We start from the raw sequence: 16397 nt of genomic DNA on the forward strand, positions 1-16397 counted from the left end.
GTAGTGTGTGCCCAGGCGGCTGAGCACTGGCATTCTATAACACTACCAATCAAGATGAAGCGAAGCTGAGGATGACCGCACGCGAAGTGAGGACTGGATCGGGCATAACCGTACGAGAAAGAAAGCTTGCCTTGTCGGAATGATTGCTATTAGGTTGCAAGAGTAGCGCAGCCACACTGCTTGTCTTGACATGTCTACCTTGCCTTGGGTTGACTCTTCGTGGCAGACGCAGTCACGCTCCAAGTGAGTACTTTGCGGCCGTCGAGTCTCGTTTGCCACACGGCGAAGGGATACCTATGTACATGGCAAGTAAGGCATGTTTACATGTAGGTTTGATAAGCTCAACGGGCAATGAGAGAGTACGACAATTGCGCGAAGTTGGTGGACTGGTTACTACGATAATTGCGATGTGGGGTGACTCGATTGATGCGCGCACCCTGCAGCGGCGGATAATAAGGGAGCAATCCACAGTCCCCACCAGCCTCAACGTCACCACGTATTTGCTCGCGCTCCAAACCACGCCCTTAGCTTGCTTCACCGCAGCAGCAGCATCACCAGCGAAAGATCACCGGCATGGCTGCCTGCCATTCAAACGGCCAGATCACCTAAAGCCCAGCATGTCACTCGACATCTGGCCACCTATCCCGCCCGCCGACTTGAGGCAAAAAGAGGCCGAGACGCAGGTTCGTCTTCCCAACCATTGTCAACCACGGTTCCGAGCGAGCGCGCAGAATCACCAGAAGGAGCACGATGCTAATCGACTTGAAGGCACGCGAGCTGGGATGGATCACCGCCGAGACCCTGCGAGTCTGTGAAGAGCTCAAGCATGGCCTGGAGGATTGCTATGCCCTCCTCGCGCCCGTCGATCCCGGAAGCACCCTCGTCATGAGCACCGCCCGAAGCGAGAAGGTCAAGGGAACAATCACCCGCGTGGGCACTCGCATCGTCAAGGGCGTAAGTTGACGAACTCTTGGAAGCATCGCAAGAGCTAAACTATCGCAGACCCTCAACCTCCAACTTCGAACCATGCCTCCTCAGAACCCCCAGCTCTCTCCACAACACTCCATCCACATCCCCGCCCTCGACGAACTGCACAATCACCTGAACGAATCACTCGAGTTGCTCTCCGTCATCCTCTCGGCAAAGCAGGCTCCCGACGCCAAGTCTCTTGCAGAAACTCTTACTCTACTCTCCGAATCCATTGCAGCGTCTGCAGCTCTTCTCAAGGGGCCTCCGCTCACAGCTCCCGATCAGTCGTGGACGACATCATCATGTCCTCCCGGGATCTTTTCTCCGCCCCTGGCTCCGAACATTAGCTTCCATATCGGTCTGCAGGACAGCTGCATTGTCTTGCTGATTCGTGCCCTCGAACCATGCCAGGCGCCCGTGCACACTTTGACCAAGCTGGGACTGGCCATTGGAACTGTTCGACGCCTGGAGCACGACGAAATGGATTTGGTATTCAAGTACAACGTCGGCGGCTACGCAGAGGCAGGCTCGAGGGGTCATGGTGGACAGCGTAGCTCCGAGGCCACGCGGCAGCCGCAGTATGCACCAAACGCGGAAGATGTGTATGTCCGTGAAAAGGTGCGCGTCGAGAGCGGCGACCCCAGCTTGATTTCTTTGTACTCGAAACTAGGCTTCTTGAGTCATGTCTTGGGCCAAACGAGACGGAATCTAGCGGCTGTGATCGGATACGATATGGATTGAGGCAGGTTACTTAGGCGTCGGATACCCTCGGATCATGCGCTGGTCTTTCACTTGGCATGATTGGAACGTTTTATCGTGTGAATGAATAGTGTTTAATGCACACACTTGGACTAAGGAAATGATAATGCAGTACCTGTACATGTAGCAGTATTGCGCCTGCGCGCCCATGTGACCGTGAAAAGAAACTTGTGTGCCCAACCATGACCATATCAACCTCCCCATGCTTATGCCACGGGGGACCACGGCATGGGAATCAGCACCCGCGACTTCATCTCCTGGATCAGTGGCACTGTCTTGTGCACCGTATCGCTCCAACCTTCCACCGACCAGCTCTGCTCGCGCCTCGCCCTTCGCTCCTCCAAGTTGGCGAATTGCCAGAGATGGTGAACCGTGTTGAGCTCACCAATCTGGACAAACCAGGCGCCAACGCCCTCCATAACCTCGCGGCGAGCCTTCAGGCCCCGCCTCCAATGTGTTTCCCACTCCAACAGGTTGCCAGGATGCAACGTATACGATCGCAGCTCAAAGACACCACCCAGTTGGCGTGGAGGCGTAGTGGGCCAGAAGGAAAATTCCTGCATGAGAGATATCTTCTTTGACTTGATCAACTTGGCGAGTTTGCGGTCAAAGTCGGCGAATTCGGGATGGTGCGTAATGTTATGGCGCGAGTCATGGTATCCTTCGTACTTCTGGTATTCCCAGATATGAACTGTACCAAAAGTTAATCATTTAGTGTAAACAGTAGCAGGGTACTTGTACTCACCAAAAGTGTCGCAGTCCCCGACCTCTGTCCGCCAGCTGCCCACCAAGTGCACCTTGTTCTCGGGTAGGTTGGCCATCTTAGGGTACCACTGGCCCACGAGCTCAACGTACTCGTCCACCTTATCGGGCTTGACTTCGTGAAAAACAATCGAATGAACGTACTTGCCCCGGGCAAGTACTTGGCTGAAGCTGGCCTCGATTTGGGCATCCATCTCACGGCCCTCCTTCGTGCCGTAGATGAGGTTCGTCAGCGCGCCCGACTTGCGCTCCGGCTGGTGCTCTTTACTTTGAGCCGCAGTGCCTGTTGTCTCATTAGCCGTCTGGCTCGCAGCCTGCGTCTTCCCAGTCGCAGGACTGGAAGTGGAGGCAGCCGGTTCCTGGCGGGCCAACGCACGAGCTTCCCGTTCCTTCTGTGCCTTGATCAGCTGCTCTCTGAACTGCTGCTGCTTCCTGTTGAACTCGTCCACGGTCGTGCGCGAAGGGCTGATGTCGCCCATGGAAGGGGTGGCGGATTGCTGCAGCGCGGTCGAGCTCAGAGCCCTCACGCCGGAGCGTGGAGCCGCTGAAGCTAGACGCGTGACGCTTCGAGACAACATTGTCATTTCGAACAGACAGTATTGGGATAGGCAAGATGATGAGGGTGTTGCGAGCTGATACCCTCTAAAAGAGCCTGAATGGCCCCCTTGCGATCAGAGAGGTACAGTCGAGTACAGCGTGGAGCAGTTCAGACAGCACAGGTCAGCTTCTAGAGAGCAGTGGCCTAGATTGGTCGGCGGCACAACAGGAGGGGAGCACCGAGCGATGCGAGAGACGGACGGACAGACGCAAGCTTGTGGCGCGTGTGTGTGTCTGCGTGTGTCTGTGGTGTGTGGTAGCTGCAAGCAGTGCAAGGTAATGAATTAGAGAGAAAGGCAGGTGAAAGGCCCAGGTGCTGGACGGGAAGGATGGTGGAGGGTAGCGCCGGGAATCGATTGGACGGCTGGGATGAAGGGTAAGGCAAGCAAGCTGCTCACCCCGCACTCCAACGACGCTGAAATGTGTGAAAGGTGTTCTGGTTAGTGCGGAGCAAGTTGCACTCGGAGATGATTGAGGCTGGGCTTTGGATGAATGAGATATGTTCGCGAGTTGGATGTGGTTTGTTGATTTGGAGCACCTAAAGTACGACCTGACTCCTGAGACGGGCGACTAGCAACCCCAATGCCTGCAGCTCCTTCTCCAGCTCCCTCTCCGCAGAAAGGGATGATGTCACAAACCCAATTGTCCGCAGTCACGTGTTCCTTGGCAGCTGGCCAAAACGCGGGGTCGGTCAAACGTTAATACGAAGTCCGGCCTCGCTGGAAGTACTTTTGCCTGAGGCTGCCAATTCAACGAGCTGGCGGCCGGCTGCGGGACAACTCGCCGGAACGACGAACGCTTGGCAGTGCATCGGAAAAAGGCTCGTCGTCAACGACTACCGCATCTCGACGATATCCCCAACCACGACATCTCCGACACCGAATCCCTCGTCGACTCACCCCCAATCGCCATCATGTCTTTCCTCGGCGCTGCTGCTCTCAAGAAGTTCCCGGCTCCTTTCTGTGCGTTGGCCCCGTGGAAATCGAACGCGAATCACGGCAATTGCTAACCCATGCATCAGTGAAGCCTCACCTGCCCTTCTTCGTTGCTGGTGCGTAATATCGGATGTTGTCGAGCAAGTCCCAGCGATCGGGGAAAACGCGACGACAGGTTCACAAGCGGACGGACATTGACGGGAATGATAGGTCTCGTTATCGCCTACGGCGCCAACTCTGCCCAGAACGCCATGATGGCCTGTATGAACTTTTGAACTCCTATGGACGAACACAGACTAACGCAGAGGCAGCCGACGAGTGGAAGAACGACCCCCGCAACCCCAACGTCCGCTCCGGCGGTCACTAAATGGAGGAGTGTTACGATGGCAGATGGGAGGAGCGAGCGCTGGCACTTCGATGATACCAGAACAACGAGGCCAATTTTCGTGGAATTGTATGATAGACTCGCGAGGGAGGAGTATTCTTTATGCGGCGAGGCCTCGGCTCGTCAATAAATTCCTTTTGTGAGAGATCTGGTTCACTGGCGTGATGACGGGGTACCTGGTTCCCGGGACTTGGGACGCTCTAAGAAGGACATTATATGTTGAATCCTCGGTTCTTTACAATGCTGCATGGGGACTTCACACAGGCTCACTGATTATTTCGAGGGATACGGGGGCTAGATCATGGGACCGAATATCTCCATAGGTGGAAGCGCAGGAACACGGCTGAATTCCAAGAACTCGACCAACCAGGTCATGAACTCGAATGGATGTTTGAGCATGTTCCAAAGATGTAACCGCAGCGACGCAACGCTGATTCCGAAGTCGTGGAGTACTTCGCGACTTCAACGGACTCGTCTCGCTTCCATTACTAATCTCAGGATAACAAGGAGCCTCGGTATGCCGCAATTGGCTACATGTAACATTGACTGATAAGTCTCAACAACCTCTCCGCCATCAGTATTCGTACTATTCGGGTATAGTAAACTATTCTCGCGACGTATGTGGCTTATCAGGCACGCTGCTGGCAGAACTAGAAGTTTTCGTTCTACAACCGCGCCATCTCTCATCACGACTGTGCTTTGCCAACGCCGCAACATGGCTATCGACTCCCAACTCAGCGCGGGCACGGCGACGCCACCCAAGGCGCAGGTTCCAAAGGGCAAGACTGAGGTCAAGATCCTGATGATCCATGGTACTTCCGTCCCCATGCCAGAAATCAATACCGCCCGTGCGTTATACGTGGTTGGCATCCTTTATACCTCATACAAGCGTGCTCATTCATCACAGGATACACTCAGTCAGGCGCCCTTTTCCGTGCCAAAACTCGCGCCCTGGAAAAGCTTCTCGCCAAAGTGCTATCACCCGTCTCTCTCCATCCCACGCTGATCTATCCTACTGGTCCCAACCGTCTCCTACCTCGGGACATACCCGGTTTTGTCCCCAAGGAAGATGGTGATGACGATGAACAGGGCGACTCATGGGCGTGGTTTCGCAAAGACGAGGCTAGCGGTCAGTACAGGCTCTTTGATAAGGGCATGGACACTATCGCCACGGCTATCCGGGAGAGCGGAGGCGTCGATGGCGTAGTCGGGTTCAGTCAAGGCGGCTTCATGGCCGGCGCGGTGGCGAGTGCACTGGAAGAGACCAGGGCACCACCCGAGGGACCAGACGGCGACTGGGCGAGGAAACTCAGGGAGGCAAACGGCGGCAAAGGGTTGAAGTTTGCTGTGCCTTATTCGGGCTTCTTTGCCCCCGTGGAGTCGTTGCAATGGCTGTACGAACCCAAGATCAAGACGCCAACCCTACATTACCTAGGTAGCCTGGACACAGTGGTGGAAGAGAGTAGAAGCATGGGGCTAGTGGACAGATGCGAGCAGCCGGTGGTGATCACACATCCTGGGGGGCATCACGTCCCCGTGTCAAAGGAGTGGGTGATGCCGCTGGCTGGTTTCATCAAGCAGCATGCCGAGGTGAAGCCGCAGGCCGGCCTATAAAGCCAGATGAAGAAAGAGACAAATACAATAGACTAGAACATGTATGCATTGTACACATCCTGGCTGCCGGGACCATCTATCTTTTGCAATCGTCATGCACTGCCTAATGACCCAACCCAGCGCCGCCATCTATCTTAGACCGGAGCGCCAAATCGCCAGCTTCCTATTTGCTTGCAGGCTGAATCCGAGCCATCATCTCCTCCTTTGTAATGAGGTGGTCAATTCGCTCCAAGTGACCGAGCAAGCTCTTCATGTTGTGACTCCACTCGTTCAGAACGTCATCAGCGTCTCTGGGCTTCGCAAAGCTGACCACCCGCGCGGGGCGGTCAATTTTGGCGTAGATGGTCTTCGCCGTGACAAGCTCGCTGATGTACTTCTCGGTCTCATCCTCCGTCAGGTTCAAGAGCTGCGTCAAGCGCGTGACCTGGATACGGGTGTAGTATTTCGCGACCACACGAACGTTGTGCTCAATGACCCGCTTGCGCAGGTCCTCCCATCTTTGCCGCGCCTTGTCTTCCTTGCTGGCTTTGGCGTCGAAGACGTCAGTCTTGCAGAGGTGCGGGCCGAATTTCTCGGCGACCTCAGGCCAGCGCATCAGCTCATGGACTGTGAACAGCTTTAAGAGCTCCGCTTCCAAGGGAATCTTGGCGTTCCTCGTGTCTTTGTGGATACGGTGCAGGAGGTCGTGCTGCTCGTTGTCGTGGGGGGCGAGGATGACAAAGTAGATGATGCGTTGCAAAACCTATTGACGTTAGCATGCCGTTGAGGAACATTAAGAATATTCAAACTCACCGGGTGAAGCTTGGCAGGGTCCTCCTCCACAGCCTCGGTGTCGAGCACTTGGCGATAATGCTTGCAGGCTTCCAGGTACTTGTCGTCGTGCTTTGCAAGCTGAACCTGTTGCTCGTAGAAACGCAACTTCAGATCTGTAGTGTCATCCTCGACCTCCTCGACCACCTCCTCGCCGCGCGCCTTCTTCTTCTCTAGCTCCTTCTTCTCCTTTTCGAGCTGCTCCTCTGTCTTCTTGGGCTTGCGCGACAGGTAGCGGGTACTGATCTTGCGCGCGAGAATGCCAGCCTGCGCCCAGTCGCCAGCCTCTATGCACAGGGCCACTTGCGACAGGATGAACTCGGTCTTCTCTCGCCTCGACATCGATCCGAAAGTCTCGACCTGCAGCTCGCACAGTATCTCCTTCGCCTTCTCGATGTCGCCCTCCTCTTTCTTGATGTCGGACAAAATCTTGGTCACACGCGCACGCTCCACCTCGACAAAGATCTTTCCCTCTGTTACCGTCCGCAGTGTTTCAATGACCGAGAGCTTGGTTTTGAGATCGGGTGTGTCGTCGAGGAAGCCAACCACGGTCTGGACCATCTTCGTGATGGCCTGCTTCAGCTGGCTGTGCTTCTTCGAGAAGACCAACGTTTGGTCGTTCATTAAACTCCAGTCTCCCGCATCTTTGCATAGTGTGACGATTGCGACAAGGACTCGCGATGTGGAGGCGAGATCAGAGGCCTGCTAATGTCAGCGTGTGCGAAGGGAGCTGGTGGCGTCATGCTCACTTGACGGGTTTGTTTCTCGAGCGCAGTTAGCTTCTCGACTGCACCTTGGAGGTTTGTCTGCAATGGGTTAGTTGTCGGTACGTTATAAGGGACTGTTTCGTGCTCGAGGCGCACCTTTGCAAGCTGCTCAGCCTCTGGTAGTTGGACGTCGACTTCCTTGGTGAAGTCCTTCTCGGGCTTGAGGAGCCCCTGCTCAGCCATGATTGCGTTTCCGAGGTTGAGATTGAATGCTGCCTTGCCTACAATGCGGCGATGCCTAGTTGAGCTTCGTGCTGTCGGTGCGTGGCAGGTTGGCGTTTTATCGTGGGGTTGTTTGGAAGCTGGAGGTTCGATGAGGTAGGCTAGCAGGCAGTCGACGCAACAGCCGCCTGCCTGCAGCTCCGACTTCGATGTGGGTCCCTGGTTTTCTGACGCCAACACTCACAAGCGTGCCCAAGGCTGCAATGTTCGCCTACCCTAAAGGTTAAACAGACAACTGGCGAGGGCGATGTGTGCGCAAGTTGAGCGTCAACTGGGTTAGGAAAACAGAATAAAACACCCGTGTATGGGTATTTGCCGGCATTTTTCTGGTTAGTGCCATTCGAGCTCAAAATTTGAGCATGGCGAGGGGAAAACACCAAAGTGTAAACCAACCATGTAGACAGAAAGAGCAGCGTGTTACCTAAGTAAGTACGGATAAGTATCCTACAATGATTCTCACGCGGTCAGGGTCATCAACAGTGTGACAAACAGAACGCTAGATGCTGTATTTCTTCAAAAAATGATATAAACAAGATGCCCTAATAGCACTGGTCGCACCATCACCAGAGACGAACCCCATCATTAGTGAGCCTGACCAATTGGTCCCTCTTCCCAATGGTCTTCATGCTCCCACGATCTCTGCCTCTCTGTCCTGCCCCCTCCATGTACGTATCCATTTTCATTTTCGTTGTCGTTACCCCAGTCCAGACTGTTCCACCTAACACCCCCTCTCCGCAACGAAGGGGCAGGCGAGACCGGTTCTACGTGTCCAGAACCTCGCTTCATCAAGCTGTCCTCCTCCGTCAGCGACTGTACTGTCACAACAGAACTGACGGAATGCTGTCGATCGGTGTTCTCGTCGGGCGGTACATTGACGACTGTTGTTCGATGCCGTCGCCGCTTCTCACGGTCCTGTCTGCGTCGACGTCGCCTGCGAAACGCCAGACAGAACGCGAGGCACATGAAGTATATGCCCATGATGACAACGATAGGGATGCCAATGGTGTTATTCCAGCGAAGGCCCTCCTCTTCGCCCTGGAATTGGTCAGAAAAGTGTTCAAATGGCTGATCGAGGGACAAACGAACCTTGATTTGCGGTGTCCAAGGCGGCGATATGGCCCAGTGCACGTCGTCGTCGTTGATATGTGTGACCCAGAATGCGTATAGATCGTCCTCTTCTAGTCCTTCTGGAAGCCAGGAGCAAGACCGTCTTCGCATAAAGGCTGAGTCTGTCAATGTCCATCTTTGCATACTTCGCCCGCACCACACTTACCTGTCAAGTTCGAGATCAGCTCAAACGAGACAGCCCCTTCCTCAGGGTATGTTATCTTGAACAATCTCAGGTCCCCCTCGTCTTCGATACTCTCGTTCCATCTCAGGGTGAACGGTGACCCGTTGGCGATGCTCCCGTTCCAGTCGTCGTTGATAAAGCGCAGCCCATGGTCATCTGTCGTGGAGGGCGACGTAAGCTCTCCTGGAAGGGCCATGTACCCATCCACATCCTCGAGGCCCATTTCATGAGTACCAGGTTCTTGTCTTTAACAACTTTCATGAAGTCCTAGGAGAGATTGCGGTCAAAAGATGGGGTTCCCCGGACACGATATGTGGGTGCAAGCAAAAGTGCGGATGGAGAACTCTTTATGCCAAGCACCGCAGATTGTGGTCTCTACACTCTGAAGACGGTACGGAGCAAGTGATACGAGAAAAGAGTAGACACCTGGAGGCTGGTTGGGGGGCCCCGAAGTCTCAGTCTGTCAAGGGAGGGTCAGTCGAGTTTAGTCATGCCGGACACACAAGGCGTCACGGAGCGCTGATAGATCGCGAGCTGCCTCGCGCTGAAAGCTCGGCCAGGCGCAGCTAGACTCTTCCAGACTGGCGAAAGGTCTCGGGCCCATTTCGCGAGGGCATCGTGATGAGTTCCTGAGGAGGACGCAATGTTCGCAGGGGCCCGTTTCCCCAGGTCGACGAGGTGCTTGATGATATACGTATAGGTGTCGTAATCACTGGATCCAACTCATGTCGATAGGATGAATCATGTATCGGACACAAACCAGTCTCTTGGTTTGTAAAACCACCTCAGTCGTCCATGTAAATACGCGAAGACATGACGCGATGAGGCCTCTCGGAGCTGGCTTTACACCGAGAAACGAGGTGCGCGTCCTTCATGGAGGGAGTCGCTGCAACAAGATTGAGCTGCCGCATAGCAATTCCCAGCGAGCATTCCAGATGATCACTGTATTCGCAGCGTGAATTTTTAAGCTATGTGAGTGAGACACGGAAGACGTCGATGAAGAGTCGAAGACAGCCGAAGAGTTTCGCCAAGTGGACCGACCGGAAGCTCCTCCGACGTGGGGGGAGCTGCAGGGTAGTCGGCAGCCACCGGTTTCATGGCGCGCGGGGCGTCGCAACCAAACAACCCCCCGTGGACGCGTTTGCTCTGATGCCATTCAACATTGTGACAAGGAGACCCCTCATATATCGAGACACGGCACGGCAAGGTTTGCAGCTCATGTCCGCAGCGCCGGCGTTGATTACTTCGTCCGCATAATGACCTCCTCCTACGCCGATTGCGTAGCTTGTCTGCGGACCTCGCTCTCCTACCTCGAATCCTCCGTCGAGACATTGGAGGATGGCATTTCGGATTTCCCAAGGCTGGGCGGTGTCTTGAAGACAGTGAGAGTAACTATTTTCCTTGTCTGCATGACATTTAGGAAGCGTGGAGCTGATGCAAAATCCTGTCTAGCACTATGAACTTATCCCCCAGTCCACTCTCGCAGCAGCGGAGTCTTCACTTCGTGATGAGATAGGGCCTCATATCGCCCTTCTCCTGTCCCGCGCCGACGCCCAAATAGAGCGACAGGAACGCCGCATTGAGACGCTAAAAGCACGCGCCGAACTGCAGCAGGGTAGACTGGCCGATGACGGGAGTGCGTCCTACAGCAAGGCCAAGAAGGCGAAAGGACGCATCTTGAGTGGCGAGGACAAACTACGCGCGAAAGCGGTGCGTCAGAGAAAAGAGGCAGCGCGGTACGGCGTTGAGAGACTAGAGTTGCAGGTACTGCAGAAGGAGAGGGAGCTGAGAAAACGCTTGGATGAGGATGGACGACAATAGTCACGCTGACAGAATGACGGACAATTCGAGTTAATGATACCCTGATATGATATATCTGTTTCTGACTTGGTTGGCCGTTGACGTCTGTGTGCTTCTTGGCATGGTTTTCACGTGGAGCGATTGATCTGCGAGCTAGCCCCTGTCTTAGCACTCGCTTTGATCCGATCCGATAATATCGAGGTAGGATCACCGATTGGCATGCAAGGCTCAAGAGCAGTGATCTGCACAAACCCCCAATACCAACTGGCACAGTCCCATGTGGCGGCTGCAGCATCTCCTTGTGCATAGTGATGGCTAGAAGCGAAGTGCAGTTGGGCGCCGACCACGCCTGATCGCCTGTTGTCCCTGCTCATTCCAAATATACTCCGTCAAATACAAGCAGGTACGTAAAGTTTCCCTAGACCCAAAGTTGCATAGAAAACGCACGTCGTCTGTCGCCAATGCTTGACTCAAGTCAAGACCTCATGCGCTGTGAATTCGAAATCAAACCGACCATGAATAAAAGAAGAAACCGACAAGACCGATGGGTCTTCATGTCACACCCGTCCTACAACCTTTCATCTTCTTGAATTTCGTTGCTCATAACAGGATGAGGTAGTTACTAGGCGCGATACCCGTCTCACCACTCTCTTTGCGTGCTTGCCACCACCTTCCGCTGACGTCCGATACTTCAAGAATCTCGTGTTTTGCAAAGGAGATCTCGTTGGCGTCCTCGGGGTTGGCCTCGTAGCTGTAGATGGCCTTGGCGCGATAGGGGTATTCTGTAGGCGGCACGACCTCGGTATCAGCGCCGGGCGAAGCGGAAGGCTTGGGAGGCTGGTTCGAGGAGCCGTAGGCGCCCATGCCAGAGTTGCGCGCATTGTTGGCTTGCGAGGTGTTTCCAACGGGCGAGGGGTTCTCGAAGCCGTTGAGCTGGGCAGAGGTCGTGTACATCTGAGGGGGCTGAACAGAGTTGGAAGTTTCGGGGCGAGCGGTACCTCCGTAGGCATTCATGGTTTGACGGTGCATGGTCGCAGACTCCTTAGTGAGAGCGAACGAATCGAGGAAAGCACGGGGAGTCGACGAAGGCGTTGACCCAAAGTAGAAAACCCAGATCATCTGCGCATTATGTTAAAGATATTGAGGCTGGCTCGCAACGCAAAAACGTACCTGGATCATGCTCAGAAGAACGAAGCCTGCAGCAGAAGCCTGCCTAGCGCCATCGCCGCTGTTGTAGATCAGCGGCTGGATGGCAACGCTGGTCAGGACGACGCCAGCAGCGCAGTACGCTGTGAGAGCGACATGGTAGGTGTGGATGGTGTCACTGGCCACGACCACAAACACCATGATGTTCAGGAAAAGGCTGTATATCGCGGACCACCATGGGAACTTGTAGTAGTCGTTCTCCCCAGCTTCCACTGCGACGGCGATGAAGCCTGCAAAGGCGATAATCCAAGCTAGCATAGAGATAGAGATTGTCGCGAGCGCGAAAGGATCACCCAGGATGTTGCCGAGCTGAATGCCCTTCCTCCGGCTACCGTAGCCTCTGTGGTCCATTTTCTTCAGCGAAGGCGAGCGCAAAGAACCGTAAGGCATAAAGTAGTGAGATGCGCGTCACAAATACTGTGAACAGGCAATGTGCGACGGTTCAAGAGCCTCTGTGACTCTGTGTCCAGCGAGTGCTGTTGTTGCCTCCTGTGTGGAAGTGCGCGCTCGAGTCGCGGGAGCGGGTTGGAATTCAATGTGTTGTTGAGTCGGTACGTCGCAATGCGGTGCGAGGGTTGTACAGGCGCGCAGGATGTGGCAACGCGCGTAAGTAAGCTTTTCTCGTATGATCCTAATAGTCGAAATGAAGATGGCTTCTTCGAGTGATTTGTGCGCGGTTTGAGGTCGTGAGCAAAGTTGATTTCCAAGGGAGCGATTGAACTGGACGTCGGTGACGAAGTCGTGGCAGAGGCGCAGGATCGAACGTTGTGATGGAGGGGGCTGGTTGGTTGGTTGGCTGCCTCCAATGTCTCGCTCTGTTCGTGGGTGCGTTACGTTCAGGCTCAACGGCTGTGACTCCTTGGGTGTCTCGTCTGTGTTCTGCGTGCCAGAGCTGAAAACCAAGCGGCAGGGGCGAGAAGAAGAGAGGGTGAGCGGCCTGTTTCGGATCCAGCGGGAGGAAGTTTGTCGCTTTGACCAGCAGCGCGATTGTCGCGATTCGATTTCGATGCGACGCGAGAAAGGAGATATATGTAAGTACGGAAAAGAGCGAATGAATCCGTCCTGGGAAACGAGCGTTGGATGAAAGGAGAAGAGGGTGCAGTGAGAGAGAAGAAGGGGGGGGCTGGCCTGGGTGACAGGCGCACACGCTGCAGAACGCCTTGCGATTGCTGGAGAAGGATTCGGGTCAAGACTGGACTGCGCAGCAGTGAGAGCTTAATTGGACGAAGGAGAGGAAGAAGTCAAGTGCGCTGATACCCTGATCAGCAAATCTTTTGATGAATATGAAAATACGAGCTCCAGTCGTCTTACTGTTATTAATCTACAGTTCTACTTGTACACGTAGTTCACGTGCAGGTCCTCGAGTCCGTTCAATTTGCTTCAGCGCAAAGCCAGCCCAATCCCAATGGCCCCAGTTGTGGATGGGCGTTCTTGGGGTTGGAAATGAAAGGCTGCTGGCGCGGCGTGTGCTGGCCTGGGCGCACCGTCCGCCGCACGGTACGCAGTACCCCATCAGAGCCTTACCACTGCGAATGTTGTCCGGTCGAATCAATTTGCAGTGCTGACTGGACCTCCCTCGCCTGACAAACCAGGGGCTCGCAGATCATGTGCTCCCATAGTTGTTACTGTACAGTGACGGCAAGGACAGGACGACTGGCCTCTCCCAGTCTGAAGAACGTGAGACGCCATCCTCAACTGTCACTGACGAGACTCAAACCACCTTGGCTACACAAGAGCCTCAGAAGTCGAAACTTGTGCCCCGGTTTGACTCTTGTCCGCTGCAGGGGGCTAACGCGCGGCTGTCGACAGGCGTTTCAAAATTCTTCAGTCTTTCTCGCCTTTTCTCGCACCGGCATATCTAGACCAATCGGCGGGCGGAGACGGTATCCAGTGTAGCCCCGACTGCTCTTTCATAAAGTCCCCTGTTCTTGACACGCATTGACCGGTGGAGATGTCGTGAGGCCTAAGATCGTCCAAAGAATCCCACAACATCTACGATTTACTAATGAACGAACAAGTCGTCGGGTTCTCGCCATTTTGACTTTCGGAAGCGTCACATATTGTCCAATGGACAACGCGTTGCTGACGCGGATAAGTTCCTTGCCCCTGGAACCCATCAGCAACGCCAGAAAGTTCGCACTGTGGCGCACGACCCCTGACGGATCTCTATTACACTCCGTATCCGTCCGTGCTCATCACTCTCACAGCGGAAGATTACTGGGCCATCAGGTGTAAAAGGCTGCTATTGACATTCCATTAATAGGAGGGGGATATTTCCAAAAGCCGATAGCGCCTGCCAAACGCAAAAAGGAAAAGAGTATATATGCTGTAGTGGGTGTCTAGTATGTCTCGCCCAGGTCCTCTAACTTCTGACCTTTCGATATGCTCGGTCGTCCGATGGCGGCCCCTTGGCTCGTCCTACGGCTTCCACTCTGCCGCCGAGCACCCGGCACAGGTATCGAGCTTGTAGGTCCAGCTATGCTGCTCGTGCTCGATCTCGGGTCGAATTTTGAGTACATGCCTCTTCGGCTGGGCGTTCTGAATTCGCCATCTTCATCCTCCTCTTCTTCGTCCATGCGGCTTACGCTGCCCGAGTGCCCGTGATACGCCCCGCCCATAGACGAGCGCGGTCGTCCAAGGGGTGTGCGTGTGCCACCCAGCGACGACCTCGATAGTGGTCGTGGCGGTGCCATCTCGGTTCTCGACGCTGGCCTAGCAGACGACATACTAGCACGTGAACTAGGCCTGCTGATATCGGACTCCGGGCCCCTGTTTGGTAGAGGGCCATAGGATAGCCTACTGACCCTGGATTCGCTGAGTCGTGGAACGTGGCTCTTTGTATGTTGCGGGAGATGTGGGTTTGTGGGTGTAGTCTCGTCACCTGCCACCGATGATGCCGCGGACCCAGTGGTCCTCTTCCTCGAACGGATAGTAACCGTTGAAGGGACACTGGGCCCTCCGCTGACCGACGAGCGAGGCGAGGCGCGAGGAGGTGTGTAAGTGGGCGCAGGAAGCTTCGAGCGAGCATTTTGCACACGTGCTTCGAGGCGCTGCATCTGGGCAGTGAGGCTTCGGATGTGGTTGAGAGAGTTTGAGTTCGGGATCTTGTGAGTTGTGTTGGCGCGAGCAGTGACAGACCGGTGAGCAGGCGTACGCAACGGCGCGTTTCCTGTAGATGGGCGGCTGCTGACGGTACGGCTTCCTGGAATCTTCGCTGACTTGGGTTTCGGGGTCTGTTCGACAGAGGGGATGCGAGTCCTGCGCAGAGCGCTAGCCGGAGTTTTGGCCAGGTCGCTCTCGCCTCTCTTGGGCAACGGCGCAGAAGCGTCAGACATGGGAGGCGACGGTGGATCATGTTCGGAGAGGTCGTCGGCCAGCGACATGGACTTGCTGTCGGGGGGCGTCGTGACAAGTGGGGAGCTGGCAGTTGAATGGGGCGACGATGGCTCAACGCTGCGGTCAAAGGTGGGTGACTCGGGCACCGAAATGTCGGTCGAAAGAATCGAAAGATGGCGCGACTCTTGCTTCTTGATCTTGTCCTGAAGCAGCTCTGCCTCAATTTTGAGGTCCGAGTACTCCTCGCGCAAGCGCTGGGCTTCGACACGCATCTTCTCGCGCTCCTGCTCGCCTATTTTAATCTCATCCTCCATCATGACAGCCCTCTCGATCGCTTGGTTGTATTTGGACTCAATATCCTCCAACGATGAAGTAGTGTTGCGTGCTTGGCGCTCGTAGTCGTCATTCGCGACTTCAATATCGCGCAGCTTGAGTTGTAAGCTGCGATTCGTGTCTCGTAACGTCGTGATCTCCTTCTCGAGAGAGGCCTGTGCTGAAGCCGCCTCGGTCTTCGATTCTTTGTATTTGCGCTTCCACTCTTTGACTTCGTAACCCAAAGTTTCGGCCTTCTCCTGCAGAATTCTTTCTTGCTTCTCTGCCCTCTCGATATCCTTCTCGAGCTCCGCTTCTAGCTCCTTACTCGACTCTCGGAATTCGGCGAGATCGGCTTCGAGCTGTTCATATTGAGACTTGTACCAGGAAAGTGCGTCTGAAGCGGTCGCGCCCTCGCCTGGTGGCGATGAAGGCGGTTCAGCCATGTTGTTCGGTAGTTCAGAATGTAGATTGGGTCGTAGGGCCTTGGTGTCTCGGAGTACGCAGCGGGAGCCTCAATAGTAGAATCGTAATCGTTTTGAATTATTGTAATGAATGGTCGGTAGGAGGGAAAGGAAAGGGCGGTGGTGATAACGTATGGGGGTCTGAAACAACAAAAGGACTTGGTAAAT

At 54.8% G+C, this 16397-nt stretch overlaps 9 protein-coding genes across 9 annotated transcripts; 4 read left to right on the forward strand and 5 right to left on the reverse strand.

Annotated features, from left to right (window-relative positions):
- Nucleotides 1–463: 463 nt before the first annotated feature.
- Nucleotides 464–1794, forward strand: F5Z01DRAFT_642046 (RAVE subunit 2/Rogdi). The gene is made up of 3 exons (XM_046262615.1): nt 464–683; nt 769–954; nt 1003–1794. Exons 1-3 carry the CDS (start codon nt 618–620, stop codon nt 1708–1710), a joined length of 960 nt encoding a protein of 319 aa, XP_046122940.1. The 5' UTR covers nt 464–617; the 3' UTR covers nt 1711–1794.
- A 140-nt stretch (nt 1795–1934) lies between these two features.
- On the reverse strand, nt 1935–3068 carry F5Z01DRAFT_669751 (NIPSNAP-domain-containing protein; the record flags this gene model as incomplete). The annotated part of the gene is made up of 2 exons (XM_046264462.1): nt 1935–2419; nt 2474–3068. 2 exons carry the CDS (start codon nt 3066–3068, stop codon nt 1935–1937), a joined length of 1080 nt encoding a protein of 359 aa, XP_046122941.1.
- A 932-nt stretch (nt 3069–4000) lies between these two features.
- On the forward strand, nt 4001–4389 carry F5Z01DRAFT_669752 (putative mitochondrial F1F0 ATP synthase subunit Atp18; the record flags this gene model as incomplete). Its single annotated transcript, XM_046264463.1, has 4 exons — nt 4001–4049; nt 4109–4138; nt 4233–4283; nt 4334–4389. 4 exons carry the CDS (start codon nt 4001–4003, stop codon nt 4387–4389), a joined length of 186 nt encoding a protein of 61 aa, XP_046122942.1.
- A 733-nt stretch (nt 4390–5122) lies between these two features.
- On the forward strand, nt 5123–6021 carry F5Z01DRAFT_669753 (dihydrofolate reductase; the record flags this gene model as incomplete). Its single annotated transcript, XM_046264464.1, has 2 exons — nt 5123–5255; nt 5315–6021. The coding sequence occupies 2 exons, from the start codon at nt 5123–5125 to the stop codon at nt 6019–6021; spliced, it is 840 nt and encodes a 279-aa protein (XP_046122943.1).
- Nucleotides 6022–6061: 40 nt separating this feature from the next.
- On the reverse strand, nt 6062–7907 carry F5Z01DRAFT_642054 (26S proteasome non-ATPase regulatory subunit 12). Its single transcript, XM_046262616.1, has 4 exons — nt 7695–7907; nt 7581–7637; nt 6814–7533; nt 6062–6763 (listed from the first exon to the last, which is right to left on the reverse strand). The coding sequence occupies exons 1-4, from the start codon at nt 7779–7781 to the stop codon at nt 6185–6187; spliced, it is 1443 nt and encodes a 480-aa protein (XP_046122944.1). The 5' UTR covers nt 7782–7907; the 3' UTR covers nt 6062–6184.
- Nucleotides 7908–8402: 495 nt separating this feature from the next.
- On the reverse strand, nt 8403–9334 carry F5Z01DRAFT_669755 (uncharacterized protein; the record flags this gene model as incomplete). The annotated part of the gene is made up of 3 exons (XM_046264465.1): nt 8403–8855; nt 8907–9043; nt 9094–9334. The coding sequence occupies 3 exons, from the start codon at nt 9332–9334 to the stop codon at nt 8403–8405; spliced, it is 831 nt and encodes a 276-aa protein (XP_046122945.1).
- A 1033-nt stretch (nt 9335–10367) lies between these two features.
- Nucleotides 10368–10932, forward strand: F5Z01DRAFT_669756 (putative mitotic spindle biogenesis protein Spc19; the record flags this gene model as incomplete). Its single annotated transcript, XM_046264466.1, has 2 exons — nt 10368–10493; nt 10564–10932. 2 exons carry the CDS (start codon nt 10368–10370, stop codon nt 10930–10932), a joined length of 495 nt encoding a protein of 164 aa, XP_046122946.1.
- Nucleotides 10933–11511: 579 nt separating this feature from the next.
- F5Z01DRAFT_669757 (putative high osmolarity signaling protein Sho1) lies at nt 11512–12468 on the reverse strand (the record flags this gene model as incomplete). The annotated part of the gene is made up of 2 exons (XM_046264467.1): nt 11512–12030; nt 12082–12468. The coding sequence occupies 2 exons, from the start codon at nt 12466–12468 to the stop codon at nt 11512–11514; spliced, it is 906 nt and encodes a 301-aa protein (XP_046122947.1).
- A 1767-nt stretch (nt 12469–14235) lies between these two features.
- F5Z01DRAFT_16183 (nuclear distribution protein nude) lies at nt 14236–16389 on the reverse strand. The gene has a single exon (XM_046257807.1). It carries the CDS (start codon nt 16209–16211, stop codon nt 14457–14459), a length of 1755 nt encoding a protein of 584 aa, XP_046122948.1. The 5' UTR covers nt 16212–16389; the 3' UTR covers nt 14236–14456.
- Between the last annotated feature and the right edge of the window lie 8 nt (nt 16390–16397).

The sequence above is a fragment of the Emericellopsis atlantica genome (genome assembly GCF_019669845.1).
Source record: "Emericellopsis atlantica unplaced genomic scaffold F5Z01scaffold_1, whole genome shotgun sequence".
NCBI lineage: Eukaryota > Fungi > Ascomycota > Sordariomycetes > Hypocreales > Bionectriaceae > Emericellopsis > Emericellopsis atlantica.